General features: G+C 39.6%; 1 protein-coding gene across 1 annotated transcript in view; it reads right to left on the reverse strand.

The window, feature by feature from the left end:
* Positions 1 to 845: 845 nt before the first annotated feature.
* Positions 846 to 12185, reverse strand: part of ZYG11A (zyg-11 family member A, cell cycle regulator) — a 65566-nt gene continuing 54226 nt past the window's right edge. Inside the window, exons 9-14 of the mRNA XM_007109522.2 lie at positions 11951 to 12112; positions 11572 to 11616; positions 7362 to 7556; positions 5145 to 5206; positions 4645 to 4742; positions 846 to 1009 (exon numbers count right to left, since the gene is read on the reverse strand). Coding sequence (XP_007109584.2) covers positions 846 to 1009; positions 4645 to 4742; positions 5145 to 5206; positions 7362 to 7556; positions 11572 to 11616; positions 11951 to 12112 — 726 coding nt within the window. The remainder of the gene's footprint in view (positions 1010 to 4644; positions 4743 to 5144; positions 5207 to 7361; positions 7557 to 11571; positions 11617 to 11950; positions 12113 to 12185) is intronic.

The raw sequence follows: 12185 nt of genomic DNA on the forward strand, positions 1-12185 counted from the left end.
TTTCCTCTCAGTATTGGTCACAGTCCTAACTCAAATTAAAAATTTGAGGGATTGAGGGATTGAGATTTATAATCCCCATATAATCTTTCATCTGAACACTCTATTCTCAGTCCTAACTTTGACCATGCCCCACCAGCACACCCAATTACACACAATGTTATGCTTACTCAGTCTAATGTGTAAAGTTGGAGGAAGAAGGGTAAAAGGTAGACTATCCAAAATCATAAAAATATATTTCTCTTCCCTCCACCCAACAAGTGGAAGGTACTCTAATATCTATTAAAAATAATTTCTTTTCCTCCCCTCCAATAGAGGTTCTGCCTTCCAAACAATACATTTATACGGGTATGTTTCCTAGAACTTTTTCATGTACTTCTTTTCCAGTGGCTTCATATAACCAGGAATAACAACTTAGGAGATTCTTTCAAACATGAAATTTAACATAAATATCAAAGTTTCCCCGTAAGTCTTTCTTTTTCCTTTCCTCTGACAAACACTCAGAGTTAAGAAATTGGCTGGGGCTAGAGAAAAGTAACTGGCATAGCTGTTCCAACACAAGCTCACAGGTCTTCACACAGAGTCCAGGGCTTGATTTTTCAAAACTGCTGAAAGGGTATTCCCAGAATGATTCCAACTTGATTTGGGATCATAGCTATCATACAAACCCAACCTTCTTATAACTTATAGAAAATCAACCAAAAAAAAAAAGGCCAAGAAGGCAGTCAACTTACAAACTCCAATGACAACTTGTTTCAATTCAATTCAACATTCAATTGGTGACAGGGCAGAAGACCTGACACTGAGCAACAGAGCACCTCTGAAGCCCCTGAGGATAAGAAGGGCATTCAACAGAGAGGGGGTCTCTGATAATTCATGAAATGCATTCTGAAGTCATCTAGAATGGAGGCTGCAATGTGCTGTGCTTGGGGGTCTGCCTCACTGTGCTTCTGGATGTCACACAAAAGCTGCAGTCCTTGTTCTTCGACTAACATTTTGCAGTATTTGCTGGCTGAAAGAAAATCAAGCAAAGAAACCTGATGGACAAGTTGGCATCTTAAATATTCCCAAATTACCACATTCACCATTTTGAAGAAAGAGTACAAAGTTTTAAGCCTTTTGACACAGGAATTAACAGATAAACTGTGTCAATTTAGAAGAAATATGCCAGTTAATGCTTGGCTTGTATAATGAGATAATGGATGATTATTTTATTATGTTTACTTCTGGACAACTCTATGCTTCAAATGTCTCTAATCCTAGCTAAAAGGATAAGAACATCTTTTATTACAAAAGTAGTACAAATTTCAAGTTCAGGCAATATGTTGAGCTAGACAACCTAAAAACACCAGAGCTGGATACAGTATAATTGAAAAAGTTTTTAATTCATAGTTGAGTGCACAAAGTAAGGGAATTGTCCAGGAGTCAGACACAAAGAGCAAAAAGCACCTAAAGCTTGTGTAACCTAACCTGTAACTATCGTGGGGCAGAAAAGGACTGTCAGTTTCAGTAATGTAGGAATTTAGATTTTAATTTAGGAAGTCAGAAGCAAAATCAATGCATAAAGCTGGCCCCACAAAGGGCTAGACAAGACAACGGATAAGACAATGAAACATCTGCATCTTAGCCTGGGATGCTGGGGAGAAGTCTTTCCTGAGAATTTATAACCAGTCCCAATTTGGTATGGGGTTTGAATTTATATTACCCTAAATGTTCTGAGAACCCTTGAGCTGAGAAATTAATATAAGAATTAGTCCAATCCCAGGGAAACCTCTAGAACACTGGACAGAAGCAAATACAAAGCTGTACTGAAGGGACATGTCCACAACTCAGTCTGAAAGGATTCTCTTAATCAGTCCAAGAGTCTATTAGACACAGAAACAATTATCCAAAAACACATCTAAGGCAATTACCAGGAATGCAGTAAAAAGAAACAAAGACATAGAAACTTTTTTTTTAATGGTTACAAAATATGCAGGACAGATTCAGAGAAGGTATAAGATACTTCTGATGGATGTTACAAGAAAGGAATAGAGAGAATAGGTGGAGAGTAATATTTTAAAAGAAAATGGCTGAAAATTTTCATCAATCTTGTAAGGTATAATCATGACCTGAAACCCAGAGGCCATATAACAAAATATTGACCTGTAAAATCAATGAATAAAATCAAGACAATAAACTGGGAAAAAATATTTGCAAGAGTTCCTTCAAATTAAAAAGAAAAAGACCAAAAAACAGTAAACAAAAAGTAAGCAACAGAAATCAACAGACAATTCAAATATAAGACAGTTCACCCTACTTAAACGTCAACTGAGACTCTCTTTCACCTTAGATTGACAAAGATCAAAAAATTCAACTAAACCTTTTTGCAAGAATAAAAGGAAACCGGAAGCTCTAATATATTGCTGATGGGAATGCAAACTGGTAATCAATTCTCTGGACGACAGTTTAGCAATACTTACCAAAACAAGCATTCATAACACTTTGACTCAGTAATTCTAAAAGTATTCTGCAGATTATGATTGGAAAGTGATGTCTTTTATTTTAACAAATGGTATGCACTACGCTTGTACTTATACTGTGCTATGTACAAATGCTCGTACTATGAGCCAAGCAATGTTTAAATGCTTTGCAAATGCTACCTCATTTAATTCTCATAACAGACCTATGAAATAGGTACTTTAATCCCCATTTTACAGATGAGGAAACTGGAGCACAGAGGGGTTCAGTAACTTGCTCAAGCTCGCACAGTTAGTAAATGGGAGCAAAGCACAAATAGTCTGATTCTGGGGTCTGTCCTCTTAATTAGCACACATGTTCATCTTTCCTAAATATATAGTATGTGTGTGAATGAGAGTGAGAGAGAGAATGTCATTATTCATTGAACCAGTGTTTGTATTGTAATAGAAAAGACTGGAAACAATGTTAAATAAACTGTTACATCATATAGCAAAGAAATACAGAGCAATCTAATTAATAGTGGTGATCTGGAGTCAGATCACTAGGTTAGAACCCTATCTCTGCCGGTGCAGGCTGTTTTAACTTTGGGCAAGTTACTTTACTTCTCTATGCCTTGTTTTCTCATCTGTAACAGATATACAATAAAATGCTACCCCTTCTATCTGTTGTGAAGATTAAATAAGTTACACATAAATAGCTTACATCACTGCTTGGCACATAGTAAATATAAATACTCGACTAAATTCTAGTTGTTGTTACAGTTACTACTGTTGTAATTGAATATACTAGAGTCTATTTCAGTGCCATTCAAACTGATTGATCTGCCTCCATCTATTCATATGCCAGTACCATTTAAAGAGAAGTGTTAGAGACTTCTCTGGTGGTCCAGTGGTTAGGACCCCGTGCTTCCACTGCAAGGTGTGCCAGGGTTTGATCCCTGGTCTGGGAATTAAGATTCTGCACGCCACAGGCACAGCCAAAAATAAATAAATCAATAAAAAGAAGTATTAGGGCAAGCTCCTAAAAACCATTTTTCTCAGTCAGTTCTTTCCTGTTTATCCTGCCACTTTAACTTTAAAATAATTTTCAGATTCCTCAACTCTTACTCATTCACTTGAATTGTATTATATCCGTGAATTGAAAAGAATTGAGTATAGCATGTCTCACAATTATTTCAGGCTTTTAAATTATTTTCTATAGTTTTTTTTGCATATAGGCCTCAATACTTGTTAAAGCCATTTTAAGATAGCTTATGCTTTTGATAGTTAAACCTTTAATTAATTCTAAAAGTTATATCAAGTTTTTTAGTATAAAATTATAGCCTATATTTCTTTTATAAAAAAAGCAAAAATTTTAATAAAATAGAAGCCAAGGTACTTCCCTGGTGGTGCAGTGGATAAGACTTCACGCTCCCAATGCAGGGGGCCTGGGTTCGATCCCTGGTCAGAGAACTAGATCCCACATGCATGCCACAACTAAGGAGCTGGCGAGGCACAACTAAGGAGCCCTGGAGCCACAACTGAAGAGCCCACCTGCCGCAACTAAGGATCCCATGTGCTGCAACTAAGGAGCTCACAAGCCACAACTAAGACCTGGTGCAACCAAATAAATAAATAAATATATTTTTTTAAAAAAAGAATAAAAGCCAAGAATTCCCAAGGGGAATTTAAAACAGCAAAACAAGGAAAACATTTAATCTGCCTGGGACCAACTCCTGACATCTGGCCCCCCAGCCTCCCTCAAACCATTACAAAGAGGCAAATCTATGTATTACTATAGGAAGAATAGTATTCATGATAAACTACTGAGGGAAAACAGCAAGCTATAGGATAGTATGCACAGAATGAGCCCATTTTGTCTAAAAACATTATCCTATTCACATATAGTATATACTAACTATAGCATGTATACAGAAAAGTATTTGGAAGTATAGTTATAGTTATCAACTTATGGACAGTGCTTGCCTATGGGGAATAGGAGTGGGAGCAAACTTTCACTTTCTATATTGCTTGACAACCACCCCAATTATAATTCTGTAGCATTTTTTATACTAATACAAATGCTTTTCAGTTTCTTTTTTTAAAGTGTTAAAATCAGGACATAGGTGAACAATTTTTCAAAATTCCATCTTGAACTTAATCCTTATACAGAAAAATAGCTGGAAAACTATTCTTTTTAATTACATACGGTTTTTACTGCAGACATGATACATGGCCCATAGTGCCCAGAGCTGAACCTCTGGTTGAGAGACGTTGCCAAGGAGTGGGAAAAATGCCTTGAAGGACCTAAATAAGTACAAAGAAGATGTTTCTTCAGAACTCAAGTGAACATCGGGGATATAATAATAATTTTCAACATTTTCCCCCCAGGGTCAATTCCTCACCAAGACAGATGTACTGCTGAGCATATAATCAGAACTAGCATTTAAGAAATTATACTCTGTGTGAGACATTATACATTCAATATCTGATTCCACCCTCAATCTTGCACGCTGCCAGCCTCATTTTACAGATGACGAAAACTGAGTCTCAGAGATTTTCTAAAAGTGATTTTCCCAATATCACAAAGAAACAGGATATGAACACAGGCTATTTTATTCTAATATTTTATCACTGTACCATGGCCTCTACATAGTGAGTAGACTGAGGACAAGCTTTAAGAAAAGCACTATACCATCATGAAATTACCTGTAGGTCACCAATGCTGTCATCTTACAACTTGAACTTGGCCAATTCTGGATGGTTGTATACTGTACAAAAAGACAAATCAAGATTCTAGTATTGTTTCATGTCATTTATAATTACATATATATGAAACAACATAAGTTTTCAAAATATGGGATTGATTACTCAAATTTAGGATACCTAACCTGCCAACTATCAATTAGATAAGCATTATATATGTAGAATATAAACAAAATCATGTGGAAAACAATGCAATAAAAAGGGGCTCCTGTTTAATGATGGAAGATTGAGCATGCACCCACCCCCTCCCCTAAATCCCATGAACAGAATGATACAAACGGTTTAAAAGAAGACAAACACACATAGAAGAAAGCAGGAGAAAAATGGTAACAATTTAATAGATCTAGCACTGGGGAAGGTTATAAAAACAAACCATTTTGAACAGAACACCCAAGAGACTTAAAAATTTGGCAAAAGTATTACTTCAGGAAGTGAGATTAGAGGTGGGGTTGAAAATAGGAGGATTGGTTGAAAGTACCAAAGAATCAAGACTCCAAGATCCCCTCTACCACACCTTACAAAAATTTCTGGACTGGGCAATCCCATGAACAACTGAGGTTGGGAGTACCATGCTAAAAACAGGGGGCTAAAGTGAAAAATCTAAGTACTAAATGCTGAGTCTCCTTTACCCTCAACTCTCTTCCTCTAGTGGGTGTTTAGCCTGTTGGAAGCTGTTCTTATAATCTTCAATCAGAAGAATAGAAATTAAGGAAGGGAGGGATGGGACTTCCCTGGTGGTGCAGTGGTTAAGAATCCGCCTGCCAATGCAGGGGACACGGGTTTAAGCCCTGGTCTGGGAAGATCCCACATGCCACAGAGCAACTAAGCCCGTGCACCACAACTACTGAGCCTGTGCTCTAGGGCCCGCGAGCCACAACTACTGAGCCCGTGTGCTGCAACTACTGAAGCCCACATGCCTAGAGCCCGTGCTCCACAACAAGAGAAGCCACTGCAATGAGAAATCCATGCACCGCAACGAAGAGTAGCCCCGGCTCGCTGCAATTTGAGAAAGCCCATGTGCAGCAACAAAGGCCCAATGCAGCCAAAAAAAAAGGAAGGGAGGGAAGCAGGGAGAAAAAAGAGGAAAGAAAAAGGAGGGATGGAGGGGCGAAAGGGAGAGAAAGAAATTTCCCAGAATTGAAGGAAATGAGCTTCCAGAGCAGTAAGTAGCCAACGGAACAGATGAAAATGAACCCACATCAAGGCACATCACTGTGATTTCCAAACACTGAAGACAAAGGTCTTAAAGCTTCCAAAGAAAAATGGCACAGGACTTCTCAACAGTGATACAGAGAAATAAAAGACAATGGAGCAATGACTTAGAAATTGTGAAAATATTTCAAAACTTAACTTTTATACCTAGCCATTTGATCAACTAAATGTGAATGTAAAATAAAGGCCTTTTCAAACATAAACGGTTTCAAATTTTCTTTTTCATACATCTCTTAGGAAGCTACTGGAGGATATGACCCAAGAGTATGAGGGGAGTACACCAAAAAATAGGAAGGTACGCAATCCAGGAAACAGGGAATCCAACACAAGAGGGCAAAGAGAATCTCCCAAATGACAGTAAATGAATATCCTGGGATGAAAGTGGTCTAACAGATATGCAAAAAAGTAAATCAGATGGAAAAAAAAAACAGAAGGCTTGGGAAAGTAGTCTCCGAGAAGCTGAAGTAGACAGAATGTGCTTGAATGTACTGAAAGGAGATGTATACTTGGAGTATAGGAAAGGGTGTGCATTGGGACAAAGAGAAAAAGAATCTTCATTTTCCAAAGTGGGAAAATAAAATGATAATGTCTTAAACTACAAAGTCAAGAAATAACAACATACATTAGAGATATGGAGGTAAACACCAAAAGAAATAGCTTTAAAAAGAGCTGAGAGTGGGAAAGAAAATTAGAATAAGCCATATAAACGGTTTGCATGTATAACTTTTATAGAAGGAAAGTTATCAGAAGGAATGCAACAAATTGTTAATAGAGATTAGCTTTGGGTGGTAAGGTGTGGGTGATTTATAATGTTTTCTTTATATTTTTCTCTATCTTTCCCATTTTCTACAATGAACACATATTTCAAAAATTCTTATGATCTAGAAAAGTAAGTTTTCTGCAAGAAGAGATGACTCTGGATTTTGTAAAGAGCAATGGTTCTCATACCAGATCCTGGAGAAGTGCTCTCCTCTGGAGGTCATGGGATATCCAGGGCTGTTTGTCAGATGTCAGGTGAGCTATGATGCCTGCAGCTAAATAGCTGACTTCCAATTCCTTACTATGCAGCAAGCTGCTGACATGCTTTACCACATCTTCAGTCATCAGCTTGGAAGAGAGTTCTCTGACTTCAGCTATGTTGTTCTATGGGTCAGATGGTGCAGAGAATATCAGGGACAGGAAAGGAGGGGAGAATCAGGAACTGGCTCCTCTCCCTCTCCTACTGCTCAGCTCATATACATACAGGAACACTTAGTCCCATTCTCCTCCCTTTGATTTAGCCTAACACCTACAATCCCACCCCCTTGATGAGGATGATCAGTAATAACAAATCACTGAGTAAGCACTTACTAAGTGCCAGGCACTGAGCTAGAGAGACTGAAATGTCTTTTTATCTGCCTTATCTCATTTAATCTTTAATAGTCCTACAAAGAAATTCGACACTCAGCAAGACTGACTTGTCAGGTTCACACTGCTAATAACTGGTTGGACTAGAAAACAAATCCAGGTCTGACTAAAAAACTTAACATTCCTGGGTGCCCACTATACGTTACATTAGCTTTAAGTTTAACAGTAACAATGAAAGGCAGGCAGTATTTTAGTTATTTTATGTACTGTATTAGTTTTCTATGTGTGTAACAAATTAACACAAACTTGGTGGCTTAAAACAACATACATTTTTCCTCTCCCAGTTTCTGTGGGCCTCGCTTAGCTGGGTCTCACAAGCCTGCAATCAAAGGGCTGGCTGGGCTGCATTCTCATCTGGAGGCTCCAATGGGTGAGGTGTGGGTGGGGAGAATACTTCCAAGCTCACTCAGACTGTTGGCAGAATTCATTCCCCTGTGGCTGCAGGAAGGAGGGTTTCTGGCTGGAGGCCACCCTCAGCTCCCAGAAGCTGCCCATAGTTTTTTTTGCTATGTGGGCTTCTCCCTTCTCCAACCACTCACTTCTCTAGACTGTCTGCTAGGAAGGATTTTATACATATTGTAATATAATCACAGGAGTGATATCCTATTATCTTTGCCATATTCTGTTAGTTAGAAGCAAGTCACAGGTCCTGCCCAGACTCTAGGGAAGGGGATTACACAAAGACATGAACACCAAAAAACTATAATCACTGGGGGTTGGTCAGTTAGGGTCTGTCCACTACACAGATGAAAAAACAAAGGTTTAGAGGATAAATACACAGTCAAAGCGACCATAGCAAGTTACTGCTCCTTCTGAAAGCAGCTTTCAGAAAAGTATACCCTATAGACTTAGTATGTTGAAAAAGGCATAAGGCACTCTGCAGAAAATTGTACTGTTTTGAGACCCACCCTGCCCCCTTTTCCCAAGACTAGCTATACCCCTCTTGTCAACAGCATGATTTCAGCAGAAATTCCACTGTTTTTAGACCCCCTGCCCTTCTTCCCTGGGCCAGCTACACAATTAGTCAACAGCATGACTTCAGCATTGAGTCTATCAGATGGCAGCCCCAAACAAGAAGAGACAAGATGATAGATAGGATCCTTAGCAAAACTGAGAGGGACAACTCAGTTGAGTCCCAAGTTCCTCTTGTAATCTTGGCAGAGGCTTTTATATTAGCCTTTTCTTCCTAAGAGTCTATGGAATAAAATACTGAATGGGAGCTACAGGAGAATGTGGGTCTTCCTCATAAAGAAAAAGGAAGGAAAAGGAACAACCTCCCTAACCCTCAGTATTCTGAGAGACTCTCAAAAGGATAAAAAGTAGGATACTTAGCATTGTATAGATCTATGAGGCTTCAATCCACCCTTCTGGCCTGATTTCCCATTGTTTTTCTTCTTCCCACCTTCTCCCAAAATTCCAGATACTCTATATTACAGTGTCCCTCAAATGATTACATTTTCTCATCCTTTCCTAGCCCCAAATGACCTTTGTTCATTTCTTCTACTTTTCTGTACCTTCCAGGTTTCCAATACTAATCATGTATTCCTCTCTATGAAGCCTTTCACATCTGCTCTGTCCCCAGTCCTGTATGTGTTAGAGATACAAAGGGAAAGACACAGTCCCTGCTTTCAATGAGTTCATGATCTAGAATCAAAGGCTCCCACTGGACTTTGTGCCTCTTTTCTAGCACTTACCACAGTCACTCATGAATTAGAGAGGTATTTGCATATGTGTCTGACACCACCTCCCAACATTATTAGTACTACCAGCTTGCTATGTTTCATGTATCTGTGTCTTCCAAAGCACCAGCACAGCAAACTGCAGGGGCATACAGTAGTATGTCTTCGTTACTTTTTGTAAATCTTCACCTTTATCTTTAGGAAACAAAGAAATCTCTCAATAACAAATATCCTGATTGGGAGGTAGTATAAAAGTATAAACAAAAATATTTCTAGGGCTTCCCTGGTGGCCCAGTGGTTGAGAGTCCGCCTGCCGATGCAGGGGACATGGGTTCGTGCCCCGGTCCGGGAAGATCCCACATGCCGCGGAGCGGCTGGGCCCATGAGCCATGGCCGCTTAGCCTGCGCATCCGGAGCCTGTGCTCTGCAACGGGAGGGGCCACAACAGTGAGAAACCCGGGTACCACAAAAAAAAAAAAAAAAAAAAAAAAAAAAAAAAGATATTTCTAAAAAATTAATTCAATTGTTAAAGAGGAAGTATAGTAAAGTGGCTAATATCAGAGGGTCTGGAGCCAGACTGCCTGAGTTTGAGTTCTGATTCTGCCTCTTACTATCTAGATAACATAGGGTAAATGGCACGTCTGTGCCTCAGACTGAACATCTATAAAATGTATACAACGATGTATGGGAGAGTACAGAACATAATGCAATTTCCCTATCCCTGTGTATATGCCCTTTAACAATGTGACTGCTGCTCTTCCCATCAAGGGGTGGCCACCTCCTTTAATCTGGGCTTATCCATAGGCATGAGAAATACCTGGTCTTTGTCCCTAGTCCCTGACTCAGAGCTCTCAAATCCCTTGGAATTTCTGGAGTGATTGGAGCATCTTTGTTCTAATGAGGTGACTCTTGGCAGGCACCTAGATAGCTTCTAGATGGGGGCTGGATGCCAGAAAGACCAAAACTTGATTAGAAGCCTGGAACTTTCAACCCCATGCCCCCAACCTCAGCGGGAGAGGGGAGAGGCTAAAGATTGAATTAATAATCAATCATGCCTGTGTGATGAGACCCCCCCTCCACCCCCACATAAATACCCCTAAATAATGGGGTTTGGAGAATTTCTGGGTTGGTGAACACATCAAGGTGCTGGGAAGGTGTTGTATCCAGAGAGGGCATGGAAGCTCTGCACACATCCCTCCTTCCTTGCCCTAGATATCTCTTCTATTTGACTATTTCTGAGTTGTATCCTGTAATAAATTGAAAATAGCAAATAAAGTGCCTTCCCCAGTTCTGTGAGCCATTCTAGCAGATTATCAACCTGAGGAGGGGGTTGCGGAAACCCCCAATTTAAAGTCAGTCAGAAGTAGGGGTGGCCTGGGCTTAACAGTTGGCAACTAAAGTGGAGCCAGACTTGTGGGACTAAGCTTTTTAACTTGTGGGATCTGATGCTAACTCTGGATAGCTAGTGGCAGAAATGAACTGAATCGAACTGTAGGACACCCAGTTGGTGTCAAACAAGTGGCAAAGTGGTTGTTGGAAAATACCCCGGGTCTCGTAACCTACTTTGACCTGTGAGACATTAGAAAATCTGATATAATCAGAGGTTTAAGAAGCACTTGTACAGTGCACTTGCCTTCTATTGCTGCCCAGAAACTGCCAAGTGAAGAAGCTCATGGAGACACAAGGGCCAGCTAACAACCTGCACCAACGGTCAGAGTTGAGAGTCAGGCCATCCTAGAGCATCTAGGCCTGGCTGAGCCTCCAGATGACTGCAGCAACATGAGTAACTCCACAGAGACCAGCAGAAGAACTGTACAGCTGAGCTGAGTTCAAACTCTTGACCCACAGACTCATAAGTGAATAAAATGGATGCTGTTTTAAGCTGCAGTTTGTTTACAGCAATAGATGACTCATATATAATGGTATTTACTTTATAGGGATAGTGTGAAGATTAAACGAGTTAATGCATGTAAACTGCTTACAAAAGTGCCTAGCACATAGTAGGTACTACATGAGTGTGAGCTTTCTATTTTTTTAAGTAATTAGAATTAACTCAAAACAATTCACCTTACCAAAAGACCAAGTACTTTGCTTTGTATTGTTGACTCTGAAAAAGTCTGTGAAAAGAATATACAGGTTACTTTATCATGAAGAAAAGAACTTTACAGGGACTTCCCTGGTGGTCCAGTGGGTGAGACTCCACACTCCCAATGCAGGGGGCCCAGGTTCAATCCCTGGTCGGGGATCTAGATCCCGCATGCATGTCACAACTAAGAAGGCCTCATGCCACAACTAAGAAGCCCTCATGCCGCAACTAAGAGTTTGCATGCTGCAACTAAGAAGTCCGCATGCCACAACTAAGACCAGGAGCAGCCAAAATAAATAAATTAAATAAATAAATAAATATTTTAAGAAAGGGCTTTACACATAAACTCAATCCTGTCTTCCCACCTCCAAGACTTGGATGAAGATCGTCAATCCTTGATTTTCAATAACGTGCTTGCAGGCAGCTGGAGATTCATCTGTAAGATTCCAAAGTGCTTTCAAAGTAAACAAGAAGGTGACATCATCTAAATTCTCAGTAGTCTTTTGTTTTACTATTGCTAGAAGTTCCTAAAAAACAAAGAGACAGGGAGTAAGATGCCCTAGTGACCGACTCAATTCCAGTATAAGGAAAGCAATGGTT

The sequence above is a fragment of the Physeter macrocephalus genome, chromosome 4 (genome assembly GCF_002837175.3).
Source record: "Physeter macrocephalus isolate SW-GA chromosome 4, ASM283717v5, whole genome shotgun sequence".
In the NCBI taxonomy this organism is placed as follows: domain Eukaryota; kingdom Metazoa; phylum Chordata; class Mammalia; order Artiodactyla; family Physeteridae; genus Physeter; species Physeter macrocephalus.